This window comes from Musca autumnalis, unplaced genomic scaffold (genome assembly GCF_047663935.1).
Source record: "Musca autumnalis isolate F117 unplaced genomic scaffold, ASM4766393v1 scaffold_1, whole genome shotgun sequence".
NCBI lineage: Eukaryota > Metazoa > Arthropoda > Insecta > Diptera > Muscidae > Musca > Musca autumnalis.
In genome coordinates, this window is record NW_027411644.1 from 268,039,697 (window position 1) to 268,063,178 (window position 23,482).

A 23,482-nucleotide genomic window follows, 5' to 3' on the forward strand; every position below is an offset into this window, starting at 1 on the left:
TTGGATATAGCCCCCATATAAATCTTTCCCCGATTTTGTTATAACTCGGTCAATTTTGATCGAATTGTCTTCATATTTAATATGTAATAATGTAATATGTAAGCCCCTGAGGAGCTCTTCCGATTTTCACAAAAATCGGTTCAGATTTGGATATAGCCCCCATATATATATCTTTCCCCGATTTTGCTATAAATCTGTCGATTTTAATCGAATAGCCTTCAAATATATACAGTATCGACCAAAACTAAAGCACCCCCACAGTAAATTTTTTTGAAATGATAATTATACCCTATACCACAATGTGGAAAAGGGTATTATAAGTTTGTTTTGGTAAAAATTCATGTAACACCGCGAAATATTCGTCGGAGACCCCCAATGTGGTATACCAATCTTCATATCTCGACGAGATAAAGCGATTTTGAGATGTGTGTCTGTCCGTCCGTCCGTCCGTCCGTCCGTCTGTCCATTATAAATTGTAAACACGCTCCAGGCCGCAATTATGGACCGATCGTCACGAAATTTTGTATGGAGGTCGGGTTCAGATCAGAATAGATCCCTATTCTTATTGGTGATGATCGAGAAATATTAAGCGGGTGAAATGGACCAAAAACAAAATTTTTATCCGATTTTGTAGCGGCTCTGTATGTCGCAATTATAGTCCGATCGCCTCGAAATTTTAAATAATGTAAGATTATATGACAAAGAAGAAGCTTGCAATTTGAGATGGTGATCGGATGATGTTTAGAGGGTCAAATGGACCACAACTTCTGTGTGAAAATTGTGAAAATTTTTAATATACCGGTAATATCTTTATTCCTGGACCACACATTCCGCCCACATAAATAATATTTGGAAGGACAACTCTTGCCCTTTTAATTAATGTCAATTATGTTGATTTATGTGGTCAGATAACAGAGTTACAGCCTAATATATCAAGTGTTTTGCTTGTAATGTAATCAAAAGCATACTAGAGGTCGCAATTATAGATCAATAGTCACGAAAGTTTGCATGAGGTAGGGGTTAGGTCGAAGAAGATGCCTACAATTTTGGATGATGATCCGATAGTATTTAGCGGTTGAAATGAACCATTACTTTTGTATGAAAAATATACAAATTTTATTTTTGGTCCATATTTTTATTCCTGGATGGCATATACCGGCAAAGTAGTCTACATATGGAAAAATAAATACTGATATTTCTCCTGATGCAAATTGCCGTAATGTGTCTGCTAGATAACGGGCCTACTTCCTAATATAATGGGTTTTGTGTGGAGAACCACAATTTCCTCTCATACTACAAATTGTTTCAATCATGACAGAGAAATTTTCAGTTCAGTTGTCGCCACCTATTTTATACCCTCAGGTTAATACAAAATATACAAAATACGACCAAAGATGTGCCCATCGAAAAAGTATGATTGGAAGAAATTCGTTTCAAACAGTTTGGAGTCGGTTTAGCCCTGTCCGTTCAACTGTCTCTCTTACTGTCTAGCTGGTGGTGCGTACGATAACTCCCGAACGGATCTACCGATTCGAACCAAATTTTGCACTTCGGAATTTTTTGCCCAAACTTAGTTTAATTTCGAATATGGGCTATATCGGTTCACTCCTTCGGGCAACTCTCCCACAAAATTTCAAAATTTTTCTTAAAAATTGTGTGAATGATAACTCTCGAATCCCGAAATCGATTTGGTCCAAACTTTCATATATTATTATTCCTTCCAGATATAGATCGGGTGAGACTATATCGGTCCACTCCTTCTAGTAACTCCCACACAATGTTTGGAAAAGTTAAATTTAAGAGTCCTATCGAATCGTTTTGATTTTTTCAGCAGATTTTCCTTGCGGACCTCTTTACGATGGTACAATTGCAATGGCAAGTCTGTACCTCCAGAGATTATGGCCGAAAAGGTCCAAGAAACCCTGAAAAACAAACAAAAAACTAACTAAAATGGCAAATCCGCAAGATAACTCTCAAGGGGATTTTCTGATTGGTCCAAACTTTGCACATTCTATTATTTCATCCAGTAATGTATCAGGTTGGAACATGGACTATATCGGTCCCGTCCTTCGTCCTTTTGATGATGATCTGATATTATTTAGCGGGTGCAATGGACCATTACTTTTGTATGCTAAATAAAAACATTTTATTTTTGGTCCATATTTGAATCCCTGGAGGCCATATACCGGCAAAGTCGACTATATAAGAAACATTAACTACCGATCTTTCCTCTGATGAAAATTGCAATAATATGTGTGCTTGGTAACGGACCTACTACCTAAGATATAATGAGTTTTGTGAAGAGAACCACATCTTCCTCCCATGCTACAAATTTTCTCTATCATGACAGACAAATTCTCAGTTCTTACAAATTGCGTGTTACCCTATCATATTACCTGTCCAATTGTTCAAAATTTAAAGATGTAGCAGAAATTGCTAAACAACGCCAATTTTCAAATTTAAGAATATTTCTTAAAATGTACTGTATATAATTGTTCCACAAACATCCCAGTAGGGTCAAGGGAGTCTTCTCTCATATCAATGAGAGCACCCCGATTAATATCAGCTCAATGATATGTAGACAGCGGAATTTTATGCAACACCTATTTTTGTAAAATTTGCATATTTTTGGCTTCTAATTAAATTCCAATCGAAAAATATCACATATGCAAAAATATGCGAAATGTATAAATTATGCATATACAAATATTATTTTTGCATATGGAAAATTTCTGTATTTCCCATATTTTCGTATGCTACATATATTTCAATAATAATTTCAATAATTCTGTTTGAAATTCACTTCAGACAAGTCAATAAAATAGAGAAATCTGTAACCAGAGCCACAATCTTCAAAATATCGAACATGAGGAGCCTTTGTTGTATGGGAGCTATATGAACGCCTAGACCCATACCGACAAATTTCAGATGGAAAGTTTAATACCCCCAATGAAGACTTAATACCAAATTTTAGCCAATTCGGAGGGATATTGAGACCATAACCTTCAAAGTACAGAAAATCGGTAGGTTCTGATTATGGGAGCTATATGAAGACGTGGACATACAACGACAAATTTCAGGTGGAAAGTTTTTTTTACCTCCAACGAAGACTGAATACAAAATATCAGCTACTTCAGTTTGATATTGAGGCCACAACCTTCAAAATACCGGGTACCGGGAGGTACGGTTCTATGGGAGCTATAAGAAGACCTGGACCTATACCGATAAATTTCAGGTCGAAAATTGTGATGAACGAATACTTAATAACTCTACTATCAGCCAATTCGATGGGATATTTAGGGCACAAAGTCTTCCATATGGTTTAGCAAATAAAAAACTAGGTCCAGACTAAATGTCCGTTCTAAAATTACTTATTGGCGCCACCATAGTACAATTGTTTGCACACCCGCATTGCACGCTGAAGGTCGAGCGTTCGATTCCCGGCCAGTAAACATCAAATTTCCAACGATGGCAAAATACCCCTCAGTAAAGTTGGCGACATTTTCTGAGTATTTCAACCATGTACGCAACTACAGGTGGTGTTTTAAGACATGCCTTTCGGACTCGGTGATAAACAGTAGGCCCCATACTATTGCTGTAATATGAATCGTGGTGCACACCCTGTCCCTTCTGGGATGTTTGTGGAACAATTATTATATTGCTATTTAAACTTAATGTGATAAGGTTGCAGACTCCAAAAATTTATTTCTTACAATGAGCTTGTTTGTCCAAAAGAAACTTTGATTTGCTGAAAGCTAACTCGCAGGGTAGTGGTGTAGGGTATCGTATGGTCGGCCCTGTCCGACTATAGCCTTTGCTTACTTGTTTTTTTATGAAAACTAAATTATAAATTTATTTTTTATTTTTCTTTTTATTTATTTATATCTTTATAATTGAAAAATACAAAAATAAGGACATCAGAATTTAATAAACAAAAGTTAAAATTCAAAAAACATTTAAGGTCGCAAATATAAGCGGACAAAACTAAAGCACCCCCCTATTTGAGGTACAGCAAAAACTATTGAAATCAATATTTCGTTGCTTATCCTCTATTCTGGATGACACAATCACATCTTATTGGTATAGAAGATACTAAATTATTATTTACTGCAGGCGAAATAATTGATTTTCGGAAAATTTAGCTTAAATCCTCAAAATACTGAAAATCGGAAGGTACCGTTATATGGAGGCTATACCCAAACGTGGACCCAGGTCCACGATTTTTGGTGGATATGTTTAGTGACCACTAAGAACCCTAAGTACCAAATTACAGCTAATTTATTATAATTACAGCTAATTTAGTAGGAAAATGTGGCTTAAATATCCGAAATACCGAAGATCGGAAGGTACGGCTATAAGGGGGCTATACCAAAACATTAGCCGATATTATTCATATTCATCCAAAAATGATGCTACAGCATCCACAAGTCAAATACAATACGCTAACGTTTAAAAATTAGCAAAAGAACGAATTACAGAAGAACAATAGACGCCGGCTTATTCAGTCGACGACCAGCAAAAAAAAACCTTTCATATCGACTAAAAATTAAGGAGCCAGACTGGCATTCGCCAAGACCCATTTGAACTGTTTTCCGATGAATCTATGTTGAATTTAAAGTATTCAGATGGTAAAAGGCTTGGACCAAATGGGCAACCGTTAAATCCTAAATATTGCAAAGACGCTGTAAAACATGGAGGCGGAAGTTTTTTTGCTGGTCGTCGACTGAATAAGCCGGCGTCTACCGTTCTTTTACAATTCGTTCTTTTGCTAATTTTTAAACCTAAGGGATTTAGTATTTGACCAGAGAATGCTGTAGCATAATTTTTGGATGAATATGAACAACATTTCAAAAAAATTTACTGAGGGGGTGCTTTAGTTTTGGCCGATACTGTATATGTGATATTTTCTTAGGCCCCTGAGTAGTTGCACTGATTTTCAAAAAAATCGTTACAGTTTTAGATATATCTCCCATATATATCTTTCCCCGATTTTGGTATAAATTGCTCAATTTTTGATGAATACCCTTAAAATTTAACATGGGATGTTTCCTCAGGCCACTGTTCAGTTTTACCGATTTTGATTTGATTTCGCAAAAATCGGTACAGATTTGGATATAGCCTCCATATATCTTTCTCCGATTTTGCTATAAATCGGTCAATTTTTGGAAAATAATCAAATATAACATGGGATGTTTTCTTAAGCCCTTTTTAAGTTTCACCGATTTTGAGAAAAATCGGGTTAGATTTGGATATAGCTCTCATATATATTTCCGCCCGATTTTATGTATTCGATGCACTAAAAACGCAATGTATGTGAGATATTGATTAAATTAGGAAAATATGACGTAGTTATCCGTAATTGAGTGACATCGGGCGGAATTATATATGGAAGCCATATTCAAACCTGAACCGATATGGACCAAAGTTGATATTTTTATTGTGCCCTCATAAGTACTTGTGCAAACATTCATCAACCTAGGTCAACGGTAAAACTGAACAGGGGCCTGAGGAACCTCCCATGTTAAAATTGAAGGATCTTCATAAAAAATTGAGCGAATTATAGCAAAATCGGGGAAAGATATATATGGGGGATATATCCAAATCTGAGCCGATTTTTACGAAAATCAGTGAACCTATTTAGGGACCTAAGAAAATATTACATACTAAATTTCAAGGCTATTCGATCAAAATTGACCGAGTTATAGCAAAATCGGGGAAAGATATATATGAGGGCTATATCCAAATCTGAACCGATTTTTGTAAAAACCGGTGTAGCTATTCAGGGGCCTAAGAAAATAACACATATTAAGTTGCAAGGCTATTCGATCAAAATTGAACAAGTTGTAGCAAAATCGGGAAAAGATATATATGGGGGCTATATTAAATCTGAACCAATATATCTCAGAACGATGCACGGATGGGCAGAATGTTTTTACACATTTCGCTTCGGAAGAGATGTCCAATTAACGGAAATCAAGAGCCAAGGTGGCAATAGGTGGCAATCAAAAGATATACTCTACAAAATATTAAGAATTTATACTTTTTTATCAAATTTAAATTTTTAGTTCTTGATAACGGTACTTTGCCCATGTGAAGTTGATGTCAACTTTTTGTACTAAATTTTTTTTTATTTATAGCCCACCCATCAATCCCCATCCAAAACTTTTAATATTTTTGTCCACGCGGCAACACTGTACGACCCTATCATGGTGTAGGCGTCCCACCCTTTACATATTTTATAATATAAATATATTAACATGTGCAATTGCTTTTTCATGCGAATTATTGGGATTTATATTCTTCAGTAGTTGTCTTCTAACGGTATAAAATGTGTTTTTGATATCGCAAAAGGTAAAGAAGATATCACAAAAAATACCTACCATAATTATTTTTCCCAATACTCTGAAAACACAAAACCGCGTGCGTCCGCTATCATACCTATGACGCAACTTCCAACGTTTGGGACTCACAATTTTGCCCTTAAAGGATTTTTTCTAGCACTTTTATTTTGCGAGAAAATCGGCGCTGGCCAAGCCGCCCCAGTGGCGAAGGCGCCCCATGTTACCATATATAGCGTGTTTGGTGCATCAAATCGGCCGAAAATATATACATATGGGAGATATATTCAAATCTGAACCGATTTCGATATAATTTGGCACATTTATTTCTATACCTATTGAAATTGGCCATATATAGCGTGTTTTGTGCATTAAATAAGGAAGTCGACCGAAAATATATGTATATGGGAGCTATATCCAAATCTGAACCGATTTGAATATAATTTGATTTATTTCTACATCAAATTCCGTCATACATACCAAATTTGGAGATTGTATCTGTAATAGTTCTAAAGATATTTGCAAACAAAATCTAATTTTTTAGAGGTACCTCCTGTTTGCATGCTGTATCTCCAGATCAAAGCGGAATTTCAAAAATGATATAGCCTATTTTCATTCTAGGCGATGTGGTAATATACTCTAAAAATTTCAGGAAAGTCTGTTCAGCGGTTTTTGAGTCCATAAGGCACAAACAAACAAATGTACAAACATTTTTTTATATATAGCATTTCCAGATTAAATGAAACCTTTTCCAAATTAAATGAAACCTTTTCCAAATTAAATGAAACCTTTTCCAAATTAAATGAAACCTTTTCCAAATTAAACGAAACCTTTTCCAAATGAAATGAAACCTTTTCCAACGGAAATGAAACCTTTTCCAATTGAAATGAAACCTTTTCCAATTGAAATGAAACCTTTTCCATTTGAAATGAAACTTTTTCCAAATTAAATGAAACCTTTATTTTTTATTATAATGAACATTAAATTGATATTGATTTTTATTGTTTTAAAATAAAATAATTATAACAAATATAGTTATATAGGAATGTATTTGTGAATAAGCGTTACAGATACCATTGTTTTTTAATTTTTTTGAGTTATTATTTCATAGTTTTTACTTTAGTCTTAACAATAAAAAACTATGTTTTCCAAACCTTAAAAATGAAATACGGAAATTGAAAATTACTTTAAAAACAGCCTCAGTCGAAATAGAACGAGCCTAAAACGTCGAAGTTAAGAAAAAACAGGCTCGGTATTTTCCAAAATGGATACTTCAACAAAGGGAACATTTAATATTTATAGAAGATAGTGGATTTAATCTTCAGACTGTGCTGCCTTCATTATAAGATCGATATGTAACTCTAATGGCAGTAAATAAAATCGGGGGTTTTGTGTACCATAATATAATTTCAAGTTTAAGTGTGAATGCAGACAAATTCAAACAATTTATAGAAGGTATTTTGAGGAAGATTACACCAGACTTAGAAAACTCGTTTCTGATAATGGATAATCAGCAAATACGTAAGAGGAATGACATAAGAACTTTATTAGAATTAAACAGATATCAACTTAAATTCCTGTAGCCATATTCCCAAAGTTCAACCGATTTAGAATTCATTTTCAAAAATAAAATGCTGCGCTACAACTGAACTTCGAGATCCTTCATCTGACCATAACATAACTGAGGCGATAGAGCGCAGCATTCAACAGAAAAATCAGCAAGATTGTTCGAAAAGGCAATTGTATTGAAAGTTTCCCAAGCAGAAAACTTAAGGGACTGACTACGTAAGAAAAGTATTATGTTAACATAGTCAATTGATATATTTCTCATTTCCAGATCTATATTTAACAAAACAATCAAGAATTTCAGCTTTTGTTTTTTGTTTATTGTTAAAAAAAGTTAAAATTATGAAATAAGAGCTCAAAAAGAGTCGAAAAAAAAAACAAAGATACCTGTAGTGAGATTCTGTAACACATTGCTGTCCTTACCGACAAATGCCGTTAAAATTAAAATGCCCATAATTTCCGATTTTTGTCGGTAAAGGTAAAAATGTGTTAAAAAAAAGCCCACTACTGTAAGGTTTATTCACAAATACATACCTATATAACTATGCTTGTTTTAATTACATCAATTGATGTTAACATTTTAATTTAAAACAATAAAAATCAATATTAGTATCAAGTTCCTTATAATAAAAAATAAAGGTTTCATTTAATTTGGAAAAAGTTTCATTTGAAATGGAAAAGGTTTAATTTCAATTAGAAAAGGTTTCATTTCCGTTGGAAAAGGTTTCATTTAATTTGGAAAAGGTTTCGTTTAATTTAGAAAAGGTTTCATTTAATTTGGAAAAGGTTTCATTTAATTTGGAAAAGGTTTCATTTAATCTGGAAATGCTATATATAGATGCATATGAAAAGTAATTACCAATATTAAATTACCAATATTATGCTTTGTGCAACAAAATATTTACATTCACCTTTTTGATTCAATTATAAAACTTCCAGTTATAAAATTTATTGGGCATTTAATTTACTAAAGAGCACCATTTCTTTGAGAAAAAACACTGATTTATTCACACACTTTACCATCTTTACTCAACGATTGTATTTAGAAAACTGAAGAAAGAAGAACAAAAGTAATTCATAGCATTTTTTTCTTTTCCTCTTCGCTTGCTAGGTTGGTTATCTGAAAGAAACTACTGCTTGTGAAAAAAAAACTCAACACAACAACTCACGAAACACACGCACAAACTTTGTTACCCTCCCGTCTTCGCTTCTGCGTCTCCTATTACACCATACACACAGCTCTTTATTATAAAACAGCATTCCGCAGCCGCGAGAGCTCTGTTTTTACTCTCTTCGACAAAAATCCTCCATAAAAAATATGTTGGTACCAGGGATGCCAGATAAGTTTGGTCGAAAATCGGCACTTTTCGGGTGCCAAAATCGGCAAAATCGGCAAAAATTTTTCAAAATCGGCAAAAAATCGGCATATTAAAAAACATTATTTCAGTTCAAATTGTCGCTTTATTTAATAAGCATAAGTTTAAAAAATAAAATTTTAAGTACAACAAAACAATTAACAATTCATAAACCAAGGCAATAATTCAAAATATGTATGAAAATAAATGGTTTTACCATATGCATCTGTAGTATATATTTATGAGTACGTGAATATATGAGATCAATATATTTTCAATTCAGTCAATCTAAACAAAACTTATACAAATATTGTCTTAAGGGGATAATTAATAAGGTGATTGTTTTTATACCCTCAGCATTTATGCTAACGAGGGTATATAAACTTTCATACGGGCAAAATGTGCCTCATTGAAATAATGGTTTTAGACCCCATGTATGTTTGGACGAAATGTGTTTCAGACAATTTGGAGTCGCCCGTCTGCCTGTCTGGCTGACTGGTGCGCACGATAACTCTCGAACGGATGAGCCGATTTTTTTCCAAAGTTTGGCTTTCGTAATATTTTGTCCAAAGTTCGAAAGTGGGCATTATCGGTCAACTCCTTCAGGTACCTCTCCCACAAAAGTTCGAAAATGTTCGGAAAATTTGTGCGTACGAAGGGAGTAACCTATTTGGTCCATACTTTGCACATCGTGAAATGAGGTTCCAATACGCACTCAATCGGTCCACTCCTTCGGGAACCTTCCACACAAAATTTCGGATAAGTTCAGTTTAGGACCTGCTCTCGAATCGCTTTGATTTCTGTTGCAACAATTTGTATACGCTGCCTCTATTATGACGGTAAAAGCTTTTTCAGGGGCATGTCCATACTTCATGAGAATATATCCCGAGAGGTGTAAAAACCCCTATGGCACGAAATGTAGTGGCTGTAGAGCACGATAATTCTCGAACTGATCAACCGATTCCGAACTGATCAACCGGTTATACAATGACCCACTGAAATGACTAGTGGACGCGATATCTATCGAAAAGATATAACTCCCATGTCGGTCCATTCCTTTAAGTACCACCTCTACAAAACTTTTGAATTTAAATTTTAATCCACATTTTTCGGCAAGTTCAAATGTCTAAAAATGGCCACAAAATTCTGAAAAGACCTTAAAAACATTCGATCTGTCCGAAAAAGAAAGTTTCAATTCACATAGGCTGAGGGTATACCTCTGTCAGCAAAGCCGACTGAAACTTTCTTACTAGTTGTATTGGAATTTTGAAATTTTGGTTTACAATTAAATTCAATTTCTGTAATAAATATTTTGTAATAAATATTTGTAACAAATCATTTTTAATGACAACATTATAACAGTTAGACTTATTTAATTTTGAAATTTTGGTTTACAATTAAATTCAATTTCTGTAATACATATTTTGTAATAAATATTTGTAACAAATCATTTTTAATGACAACATTATAACAGACTTATTTAATTTTAAGTTAAATAATAGATTTCGGCACTTGTTTTTATTTAAATTTACTTGACTAGAAACTCATTCCACATTTGCTGAAGAATGTGGCAAGACTAAAATATGTTTAATAAATTTGGACAAAATAGGGAAAAATGGTTCAGAATTTGCACACACACTGTTTTCCAAAACTCTACGTTTTTATCTTTAAACTAATTTCTGAAATTTAAACGTGAAAGTTCGCGTGATACTTGCTTTTCGTTTATGTTTATAAAGCAATCGTATTCCTTTATAATGTCGAAAAATTAATCTTCTGTGCCATTTATTATAAAACTTTGATTTACTGAAGCTAGGCACTTAGGTTTATTTTCTAAATTAAACCGCTTCAAAATCTGACAAAAAAAAGTTCAATGTAAAAGTTTGTGCAGTTTTTAATCATTTCCACTAACCCAATTTTCGACAATTTCGTTTTTTGAACAATTTCCTTGGCGTATATACTGAAGTACACGTTTTGGTAATCAAGAAAATTCAAACTGTTTTTATAATATGTTAAAAAATTTTATTATTATTACTCAAACTACTCTTGACGATATAGTTGTCTTTGTCATTGTACCAAATTAGTTCTAGCAACCACAATTTTCATACAAAACGGACATTTTATGTGAACAAGTTGCCTTAACTAAAAATCGGCATTTTAGGGCTAAAAATCGGCAAATCGGCATTTCTATTTTTTTGGACTAAAAATCGGCAAAATGCCGATAAATCGGCAAATCTGGCATCACTGGTTGGTACCCAAACAAATAAAATTGAGATATGTTACAACATGTTGCAAAAATATATTTGTTTGCAACCAGTCCCAAACCTAAATTTGTTTGGATCCAAATATATTTCTAACATTAATTTTTCTGCGTGTATATATTAACGTTATATTATTCGCCGCCTATGGACGCTTCCTGTAAACTTAGCTATGATTCCCCTTTGAAGTCGAAATTTATTGTCAATTGATCTTTCTGCTCGTAAACTTATATATATGTTATCTTATATGAAGTTATCGTCGGCATAAGCGAGTGACATGTTTTGTCTATAGCGTGTGATTACTATGCACATTCGCAGTGTGTAGCCTTCAGTTGCAGGATCACAGCATCACAACTACGTTAACTTGCCATACTGCCTTGACATAACCTCACATTGACCGTATGTAAAGCATGCTTTCCTGCAGTTAGCTGTGTTGACGACAATAAGAAGGAGATAGACAGCGACAGGTTTTACGTTTTGTGCGCGTTTGAAGCATTGTGGCGTTTTTTATTGGGATAGCGTTTGCAATTTTGTTTTTTCAAAATAGTCTGGCTTAATCCCATTGTTGTTGTTTTAATATTTTAAAACAACTATTTTATTAGTGGAAAAGATTTGGCATTGTTCGCCAAGGGGTAAGGCAGGGAATACTATAGTTTCGATCCACGCCACTGGATATCATCAGTTCCCTTGTTTCTTGTTTGTGGATATTCTCCAACGAAGTTATTTTTCAATAACTTCTTCGTTTCAAAATCTTCTTTCTTTAATAGTATTTTCACTGAATTTAGAAAATAAATTAATTTCACATCAAATTTTAGACTTGTTATAGACATCATGATCCACATCCATATGGAATTGTACCAACTTTTATGAAAACAAGTAAAAAAGTATTAGTCGGCTTTGCCGATAGAGATATTCCCTCAGCCTGTGCAAATTGAAACACTTTTTTCACAAAAAACGTATGTATTTAGGGGGTTTCAAAATTTTGGTCTCGTATGAACCGACAAAAATGTTGATTAGGATTAAAGTTCAAAAATTTTGCTGAAAAGGTACTTAAAGGAATGGACCGACATAGACCATGGGGGTGCCATAGAGGGTTTTTACACCCTTCTGGCTGTTTTCTCAAGAAGTATGGACTTGCCCCTGAAACAACTTTTACCATCGTAATTGAGGCAGCGAATGTAAGTTGCTTCAACAAAAATCAAAGTGATTCAATAGCAGGTCTTAAAGTGAACTTATCCAAAATTTTGTGTGGGAGGTACGGGATGGAGTGGACAAATATAGTCCATATTCGAACCTGATCTATATCTGGTAGATATTATGAGAATGTGTCACTCCCATCAAGAGTTATCGTGCCCACAATTTTTCCGAATATTTTTGAACTTTTGTGGGATAGGTACCTGAAGGAGTGGACCGATATGGGTTATATACGAACTTAAACTAAGTTTGGAAACAACATTACGAAGGCCAAATTTTGGCCGGAACCGGCATTTCCGTTCGAGAATTATCTTGCGCTTCCACCCATAAACATTGTGTCATAGGGTTTGTTTTTCAACTTTCAGGCTATTTTTTCAGGAAGTATGGACTTGCCCCTGAGGAAACTTGTACCTTTGTATAGGGGACAGTGAATACAACATGGTACAACAAAAACCATGGCGATTCGAGAGCAGGTCCTAAACTGAACTTTTCCGAAATTTTGTGTGGGAGGTACTCGAAGGAGTTTACCGATTGAGTCCATATTCGAACCTCATGTAAGTCTGGTAGAAATTTTATAATGTTCAAAGTATGGACCAAATCGGTTACTTCCTTCAAGAGTTATCGTACGCACAAATTTTCCGAACATTTTCGAACTTCTGTGGGGGAGGTACCGGAAGGAGTGGACCGATATAATCCATCTTTGAACTTGAACTAAGTTTGGACAAAATATTACGAAAGCCAAATTTTGCACCGAATCGGCAGATCCGTTCGAGAGTTATCTTGCGCTCCAACCACTACACACGGTGTCATAGGGTTTTTTGTAACTTTCAGGCTATTTTCTCAGGAAGTATGGACTTGCCCCTAATGAAACTTACAGCGTCGTATAGAGGACAGCGAATACAACTTGCGTAAATAAAAATCAAAGCGATTCGAGACCAGGTCCTAAACTGAACTGAACTAATCTAAGTTTGGTAGAAATTACACGATGTGCAAAGTATGGACCAAATCGGTTATTCCCTACAAGAGATATCGTGCGCACAAGTTTTGCGACAATTTTTGAACATTTGTGGGGGAGGTACCTGAAGGAGTGGACCTATATGGCCCATCTTCGAACTTAAATCGAATCTGGACAAAATATTTCGATACCCAAAATTTGAACCGAATCGATTGATCCGTTCGAGAGTTATCGTGCGCCCCAGCCAGACAGACCGACAGACAGAAGGACGGACATTGCTAGATCTACTCAAAATTGTCTGAAACGGATATTGTACAAACATACTTGTGGTCTAAAACCATTATTTCGATGAGGCACATTTTTGGTCGTATCAAAGTGTAAATACCCTCTTTAGCCTAAAGGCTGAGGGTATAATAAAAAAAACCATACATTTTCTACAAATTTATTTTCTTTTTAAATCTATTAGTTTTATGTTATCTTTATTAAAGTCGATTTTTTTCTCTTTCTTCCATCTAAATCAATAAACACAAAACACAGCTCGTAAAAAGGATAAGGGTGGTGGAGCTATGATGTTAATGGCTGTTATGTTTTCAAAAATGATGGCTGTCATGGGACTTGGTGGTCTTGGTGCCTTAGCAATGAAAGCTTTGGGTGTATCTATGATGGCATTAATGATGGCTGCACTTGTTGGAGTAAAGTCACTAGCATCTCAAGGACACGAATCCACACACAGTGTACAATACGTTACAGCAGATGGTCATCATCACAGGAGACGAAGACGACGCAATGTTGGTATTGTTGCCAACAATAACTATGCTATTGGGTCAGAAGATGTCATGCTACACGAGAATGTCAAATCCACATTGCCGTTGGTATACAGAGGTTGGACACAGAAACTGACAAGATGAACGAATGTAAAGAGAACAAAATGAATTAATAATGATTTCTAGACTAGTAATAATTGTTTCTATTTATTTATTTATACATACTCGTATTTCATGGTGTTCAAAACATAAAATAAAATGCTAAAACATTATGTAAATGCGTCTAGAAGGACTGTTGGTTGCTAGTATTGAAAATATCACAGCATGAACATATATTTTTCATTTCGAAAGATAATATATACAAGAATATACATATATATATATATATATATATTTAAAATATATATATTTTATTTGAAATTTCTAAATTTGAATAATGGAAACATTTCATCGCATAATTTAAAAAGACAAGTAGAAAAAATAAATCGGCATTGTCGACAGCTAGGCAACTTCAGGTATCACTAATTTTAAAAATAAAAAGCGTTTTCGTTATAAGCGATTTCGACTGTACTAAAAGTTTAATGCGAACTTTGAGTAAACGAATGGCCCTACATCTTGGGGCATTTCGGGGTCCACATCAGTAAGTATTGTATTCCCCTAGCAAAATAAAATTTAAGAAATTGTGGGCGAGCCACATGTCCTGGCCTAGGCGATGGTAGCCCCTTTTGTAGTAGTGTATGTAAACATTTTTCACACCGACAATAATAAAGAGAAAATTTCCCAGTTGTTCAATAAATAGCAATTGGCTACTTTGACGTAGTTATGTAACTAGCTTCTCATTGATCCTAGTTACCATATACCCAAAAATGGCACACAAAATAGCATATAGTCTGCTTTTGTCACTGGAAATGGGCTTCCTTGCCTATCATGCCAATTCACTAGTTACAGGTAATGCGGCGTGTAATATATTGACTATTTTATAGATTACAGATGGATAGCGCACTCGACAATGTTTCTCTCTTGAAATCTCTTTTTAATATTATTTCTCTTTTTGAAAACGAAATAGAAAAAATGTTTCGCATTTTGTTTAGATTTTTTTATTCATAACTAAAAAAATGTATTTTGATGTGCTTGTTGTGCAAAAATTGAAGATGCAAAAAAAGAACATGTTACGAGCTAAATTATGGAAAGGATGAATAATTTAAGAAGAATATTTATAATATATGTATCTGTGGTAAGTATTGATAAATTTTTTTATTTTTATCGCGTCCTTTCATTAAACTTTCATACATGTAATTGAATGATCTGAAGGATAGACGGACCAAATAAACATAAGTTGCCAAGGATCAAATAAGCATGAGTCGCAGTATCAATTTTATGATATAACATTTATGCCCACCATGTAATAAAAAAAAGTGTGGCTAATGCATTTATCTGACTTCAACTTACTAGTAATTTTGTCTATCATTTCTGACTACCGAATTGACTGGTTACTGGTAATGCAGTGAAGAGACAATTGCCTTTCACATGACTATCGAATTGGGCGGTTACTGGTAATACAGTGAGGGGACACTAGACCGCTTCCTATGACATCCCCATGTTAAATTCACCAGTCTATAGCATTGCGAGTAGATTGGGTGGTAACTAGTTGTGTTTACCAGTAGCCAGAAAAATTACTAGTTATTCCTAGTTACCCGAACAACTGGGTTGTTTCTCAAATGAGAATTTTCAAAATATGTCATATTTTATTAGAAAAACAAACCCAAAAGACTATAATTGCAGAATATTTTTCCAAACATTTATTTGTAATTTAATTAACTACGAAAAAATTTTATATTGGGAAACTTGAACAAATTTTTATATTTTTAAACAAACACAATTACAAAATGTGTATGTATTCGGTGCCGAGGAAGGATGCACCATGTAGCAATAACGAGGTGACCCTGTAAGCCCAGCTGACGTCTCCTTTTTCAGTCAAAATAAATATTTGCTATAAAAAATAATTAAAAAGTATTTCAGTTTAACCAAAGTTATACTTCTACAACTTCTTTATTTACAAAGCCTTTGGACTTCTGGGTAACCTTACTAAATGAACCTTGGGGCGCACTTTCGAGTATACTTAATATCACACGTTACATTTTATGATGGTACCTATACGTTTTGGAACTAGTTCAAGGAACTAGGAACTAGATTACCCAACTCTAGTGGTCGGAGGTTCAGAGGAGGTTGTTCCGAAGTTCGGAGGGGGGTGTTCGAAGGTCCAGAGGAGGTTGTTCCGAAGTTCGGAGAGGTTGGTCGGAGGTCCAGAGGAGGCTGGTTGGAGGTCCAGAGGAGGTTGTTCCAAAGGTCGGAGAGGGTGGTCGGAGGTCCAGAGGATGGAGTTCGGAGTCACCACAATTTACGATGAACGATGTTGCATATGTCATCCAAAATGCGAAATTATTGAAAGCGTTATGGTAATGCTTAAGCACCAGAATGAACCCAGACTTTAATATTTGAAAAGTGTCAGGGTGTTTCCGCTACTGAAGCCAGGCATGGGTGACGACAGCAGAGGCGAATCGTAAAGGTCAAGTTCCCTTTTGTAAAAAGTAAGGAGATCCTAAAGGCACTATTCCTCCACATGATGAGAAACAGTTTCCCAGTTACCCACAGCAGCATTACACGCCATATCCACACATATTAGTCGAGGACTGAAACGCAAACATGTCATACAGCATAAAAAGCATAAATTAGGCTCTCCCTGGAAATATTGTTTGATGACGTACTGATACCGACTATTAAATACTCCAGAAGTTGGAATAAGGTTCACAAGGCGCGTGGCCTGGCCGAAACACTATGGTTTCGGGTCAATCCGGAACGAAGGAACCCGCTGCCTTATATGTATTCCAAGAGGCCGGTCTGCGGAAAGCTGTTCGGTATGCAAATGTTAGCGCAACGTAGTAGAGGGATATTAATACTTGCCAGAATGCCTTCCTTAGGACCTTTTTCATGAGTAGGCAACGATTTTACCGGTTCATTAGCACAACAAGATGTTGTCAATGCAGTACCTGTTTCGGTGTTATTGCCCTAAACGTCCCTGCCACAATCAGGTGGACAGGCTTCCTTTACTCAGGCACTTCAGGTGAGGTGAGATGAACGAGAATATCTAACCTATCAAGTAGGTTTGTATAGCTGGTGCAGTTGCGTAGGCAATGCGGATATCATACTCCGAGACTAACCCGTCGTCCATCGCAACAGAGGAGTGCCAGCTGCAAAAGCAAACCCGAGTGGACGATACAACCGCCTCAATTCGTATTTGGCATGAATTGATAGCACGATACTCAATCAATATAACGGTGAGATGTTCTATTTTCATAAGCTGGATTTGGAATACCCAAAATAGAAGAGTAGACATTCGCATAAGAATAGTAAGTAAGAAATCAGTATCACACATCTCAGCCGACCTAAAAAAGAAGTGAACACAACACTTCTGACGTCCATAAGGGTTTTTGAGTTTTGGGGCCAACTTCTCAGGAAGTGTGGACTTGCCCTCGGAAAAATTGTACCGTTGTAACTAGGGCCGCATACAACACTATATGTTGCAAAAAAATTAAAAACGATCCCTACTGTATTGCTTGTAAAGTATCTGCCTAGGCCATACAATACAATATTTTTGTAGTTGTTTTCCTTTTATTAAATATTTCAGTGTGCAAGGCCCAATTTACACATTTGCTTCTATGCTGACCGCATTTGAAATTCTGTCTGCCTCAATCATACCTTTAAAAAAAAACAAGTAAGCAAAGGCTATTGTCGAACGGGGCCGACCATGTGATACCCTACACCACAACCTCTAGAAATAAGCTATGTGCAACCGCCTTGCACGCTGAATCAAATTTTCAACGGTGGCAAAAAACCCCATGAAAAACATCTCTACAAGTGGCAAATTAGGACACGCCGTTCCGACTCGGCGATAAAAACTTGGTCACATATAAATAACATAATATGACTCCATTGATATAAGAGAAGCCTCCCTTGTCCCTACTGGGATGTTTGTGGAAAAAATATTCAAAAATTGGAAAATTCACATTGATTAGCCCCTCCTGCTAAATCTTCAAATTATCTTTGAATATCAGGGTGCCTATTCTGTAACTATTTAACAACTTTACTCATTGTTTATTTTACAACAATTTCATTTGTTTGTATTGTTTTTGTTACAATAACAAAAGAAATTTAAACAATATCGATAGTTGTTAAAAGTTACAGAATTTAGGCCTATTTTGTAACTTTTAACAACTATCGATATTGTTTAAATTTCTTTTGTTATTGTTATTGGTTCCTTTTTGGAATAACCTAAAATAAATAAATATACATATATACAATGCAATTTGCTACATCTCTGATATTTGATATTTCGGAAAACTGTGAGTTTATTGAAGATCTATCGTCCTCACGTAGTTTTGTGATTTTCAGGGTATTTCGAAAATAGTGCATTGTGGGTATATATTGTGATATCAAAAATATATTTTAAACCGGTAGAAATAACTACTAATGAATAGAAATTCAAATAATTTGCATGCAAACAAATGTATAAATCCAAAAATTGTTCATATTCAATTACACACCAAAGCAGTTAGTATAAGTCCGCTGCGTTAACGGTGTTTTTCAGGGTTTCTTGAAGCTTTTCGGTCATAATCTAAGGAAATATGGACTTGTTATTGTAATTGTACCTTCGAAAAGGGGACCGTAAGGACAATCTGCTGAAAAAAATCAAAACGATTCGAGAGGACTCTTAAATTTCACTTTTCCGAATTTTGTATATAGTTTTACCCAATCTATCGATCGATTGCTCACTTCGCCAGTTATCCTTCACACAATTTTTCAAAAAAAAATTTGAACTTTTGTGGAGGAGGTGTGGACCTATATGGCCTATATTCGAACTTAAACTAAGTTTGGGCAAAATATTTCGCAGTAAACAATTTTCGTGCCGACCAGTCAGGTAGACAGTAAGAGTGACAGATGAATGGACTAGGCTAAATAGACTCCAAATTGTCTAAAACAAGTTTCGTCCAAATATACTTGGGGTCTAAAACCATTATTTCGATGAGACACATCTTTGGTCGTATTTTGTATGTATCCCCTTTACTGTAAATCCTGAGGTATAAAATAAGTGGCGAAAGTAATGGTCCTTGTCACCCGCTAAATAATATCAGATCATCATGCAAAATTATAGGCATTTTCTTCAACATAAGCTGTTACCTCGTGCGAAATTTCGTGACTATTGAGCTATAATTGCTACCTCTAGCGTGTTTATGCTTACACTACCAACAAAAAACTGGATGTAAAAGGCTGTAACTCTGTTATCTGATCACGTACATCAACATAATTGACATCAATGGAAAGGTCAAGAGATCGTCTTCCAAATATATCTCACGAGGGAGGATTGTGTCTTTCAGGAACAAAGATATAAGCTGTATATTAAAATTTTTCACAATTTTCACACAATAGTTGTGGTCCATTTAACCCTCTAAAACTTATCTGATCGCCATCTCAAATTGCAAACTTCTTCTTTGTCATATACTCTTACCTTATTTAAAATTTCGTGGCGATCGGAGTATTATTGCGACCTACAGAGCAGCTACAAAATCGGATAAAAATTATGTCTTTGGTCCATTTCACCCGCTAAATATTTCACGATCATCACCAATTAAAATAGCGATCTATTCTGATGCGAAACCGACCTGCATACCAAATTTCGTGACGATCGGTCCATAATTGCGGCCTGTAGTTTGATTACAATTTATAATGGACAGACGGACACACGGACGGACGGACGGACACACATCTCAAAATCGCTTTATCTCGCCAAGATATGAAGATTGGTATACCACATTGGGGGTCTCAGACGAATATTTCGCGGTGTTACATGAATTTTTACCAAAACAAACTTATAATACCCTTTCCACATAGTGGTGTAGGGTATAAATATTGTTGAGGAAAACTTTTGGTTTACTTTGTTCCTAAACATATCAATCAATTTCTGTACACAAAAAAGAGGATTAAGTTTTCAAACAAAATGTTCAAGTTCATTGAAATAAAAAATGTCCAAATTCGTTACATTTCCTTACGGCTACCACCTACTAACTATCGAATGTTGCAATAGTTTTGGTATTATTTTTCGATGTACACAAACCAGAAAATATCATATTTTCTGGTTTTGAAAATTGAAATAAAAACTGGTTCGAATGTGTAAGCAGCCACAACTTGAAATTCAGTTTTATGTTTCGAGTGTTTTTTTTTTGTACAACTGATGGAGGTGCTGATAAAGTTGCAGATACAGTTACAAATGTTGTTGTTTTCTGGGTATGTATGTATGTTGGTATCTGCACTAAAGTTTGACCATACACATTTTAGTTATAAATATATATTTTCCATCATGTGTTTTGATATCACAAAATCGGTGAAAGTTGGTTTCGGTCCATTTAGTTTGACAAAGCTGACCACACAATTCTGTTCTGTGGGATGAACAAAAATTCAAACAGGGAGGATTTTTTGGTGTATTTGTTGTACGCAAATGTTGCCATACTAAAATCTGTGTTTATCTTTAAGTTTTGAATATTTTTTACTTGTTGTCTTACTAGTGAGGGAGACACATTTCGTTGCTGTTGTTGTCGGTTGTGTCACCAAAACCAGATTAACATTACAAGAATTTCAACAAGAAATTTTGAATGGAATTTCATATAGCTGGTCGTCACTACGTTCAGTCTTTTCATCTCTGTCTCTCGCACTCTTTCTTCCTAAGGCAAAATGTCGTCGCCACCGCCACCACCATCTACTTCAACTTCATTCACTTTTGTTTTCGTTCATCATTGAAAGCCAAACAACAAAACCAAAAGAAAACAAAAACAAATCATATTAAATTTCTGATAAACCGATTAAATATTATGCACTTTCACTGTGTTCTTTTGTACACAAAATATCATAATTTACTCTAAATAGCATACACAGACACACACACAGCCAGGAGAAACAAACTCAAGCTGAATGGCTTTTAAAAGCCAACAAATGAAGATCATCATTATGATAATGATGATGATGGTGGCGGTGGTGATGTTGCTGACTGAAATCTTTAGATTTTCGGCGACAGTAGTACTGAGCGGTTTGGATTTATTGTTGCCATATAGAAATGAATTTTTTGATAATGACCCAAACAAATACATGGTTTACAACAACTAAATTACGACAATTTTTCACAAAATTTTTTCAAAATGAGGCATTTCCGCATAATTTGAAAATGCAATGCCACTGCAAATTGTTTGTTGCGTTTAGTTTGGGGTCATTTGTGAGTGAGTTCATCTTCAAAAAAGATTTGAGACAAGTTTAATGTGCCCAACGTGTGCTCCACTGTTAGACATTCCTCCCTATAGTTATCGGGTCCATCTGTCATTTTAGTCGACCAGATCTTTTGAACCATTGTTGCAGGAAGCACGGACGTGCGCACGAAATAGATGACTGCTTCGGTAAAAAACTCAAAACAATTATCGAACAGCTCTTAAGCTCTACATAAACGAAATTTTGTAACTTTTGTGTGTGAGGTAAACGAAAGTGTTGTCCGTTAAAGGACTTTTGGGTCCTTGTTGTACGTTTAGAAAAAAACTTTGTCATGTACACATGCTAAGGTTCGAATATTATTCCATCGTGTTGCACATATGTATTCACGGACCACGCCGAGTAACTTACCGCAGTGCAGCCGGTTAGGGAGTTTAGAATGTTCTTCCTACATCTCAGCTGGCATGAGCGAACAACGTGAACATACTGTCAAGCATGACCACTAGAATCGTAGAGTAGGAAATTAAGATCATTGCTCATCTTCGCAGTCCATATGGTAAACAAAACGCCGTAGATTTTATTTATTTATTTTATTTATTGAAACATTTTGTAAAGTAAGCCTGAAGGCCAATTAGTTTTACAATATTCATAAGAAGAGTTCCTACTCCAAAATATAGTAATATAAATAGTGTATACAAATTCATATATAAATACAAGTTATTTATAAGCTAAATGCATAAAGCTAAAACTATAATTTAAAGTTATAAATATGTAATTGTTTTGCCTGTTTATTTAATATAACACATTAATACAACAGGATATGTGAGATATTCTCGTATGTTGATCTAATATATAGAAGAAAGCGCTTTCGAAAAGTAGAAATAGAGAAATTGAACATTTTTAGATTATTGGGAAGGGAAGAGACGAGAAACTCTAACTTGAAACGAATTATCCATTCGTCCATCCAAGCGAGGGATTTTGAGGCTAGTAATTCGTGTAAATCGAGAAAATGTAAAGGAAGTCGCAAGGAAACAAGGACACTGGAATTTACAAATCTTATAAAAAAGAAGGAGGCACCGAAGTTTAATCAGATCTTCAAAAGTGCATCCTAAAAAATCTATTGCGAAAGGCGTTATATGTGAAAAGCGTTTGGTGGAATATAGATAACGCATAGCACTGTTGAAGGCTTTTTTAACAAGTTTCAGTCTGGATGAGGTAGTTCCGGAATACAGCTCAAGACAATATAGTATGTTAGGCATGACTAAAGCGTGAATTAAAGTCTTTTTAATGTCACGAGGTAAAACCAAGTCGCAATTGTAAAGTTGGCGTAAAGCAAAGTTAGTACATGAGACTACTCGATCAATGTGATAAGTGAAGTCCAACTTATTGTCCAAAATGACACCGAGACATTCCATTCTGTCTACGAAATCAATTGATATACCCTTGTATTTCACATCTAAAGAGAAAGTGTGCGAGGAAAAGAGCATTGCTTTGGTTTTGGAAGGGTTAACCGATAGTTTGTTAAGGCCCATCCATTGCTCAACCGAAGAAAGAGTATAATTAATCTTTGCTTGTAAAACATCAGGCGAGTCTATGTTACTCGTGAATAAAATTTGAACATCATCCGCAAACAGATATGGTGAGCAATAAAGGTTCAATGAGGAAAAGATATCATTGATATACAGCATAAACAGTAATGGCCCAATCACCGAACCTTGGGGCACACCACTTTTTACGGGGAGTACACTGG

The 23,482-nt window shown here is 35.1% G+C and overlaps 1 protein-coding gene across 1 annotated transcript in view; it reads left to right on the forward strand.

The window, feature by feature from the left end:
• Positions 1–14,655, forward strand: part of Osi5 (Osiris 5) — a 29,397-nt gene extending 14,742 nt beyond the window's left edge. Inside the window, exon 2 of the mRNA XM_073964170.1 lies at positions 14,201–14,655. Coding sequence (XP_073820271.1) covers positions 14,201–14,571 — 371 coding nt within the window. The 3' untranslated portion in view covers positions 14,572–14,655. The remainder of the gene's footprint in view (positions 1–14,200) is intronic.
• The last annotated feature ends 8,827 nt before the right edge of the window (positions 14,656–23,482 follow it).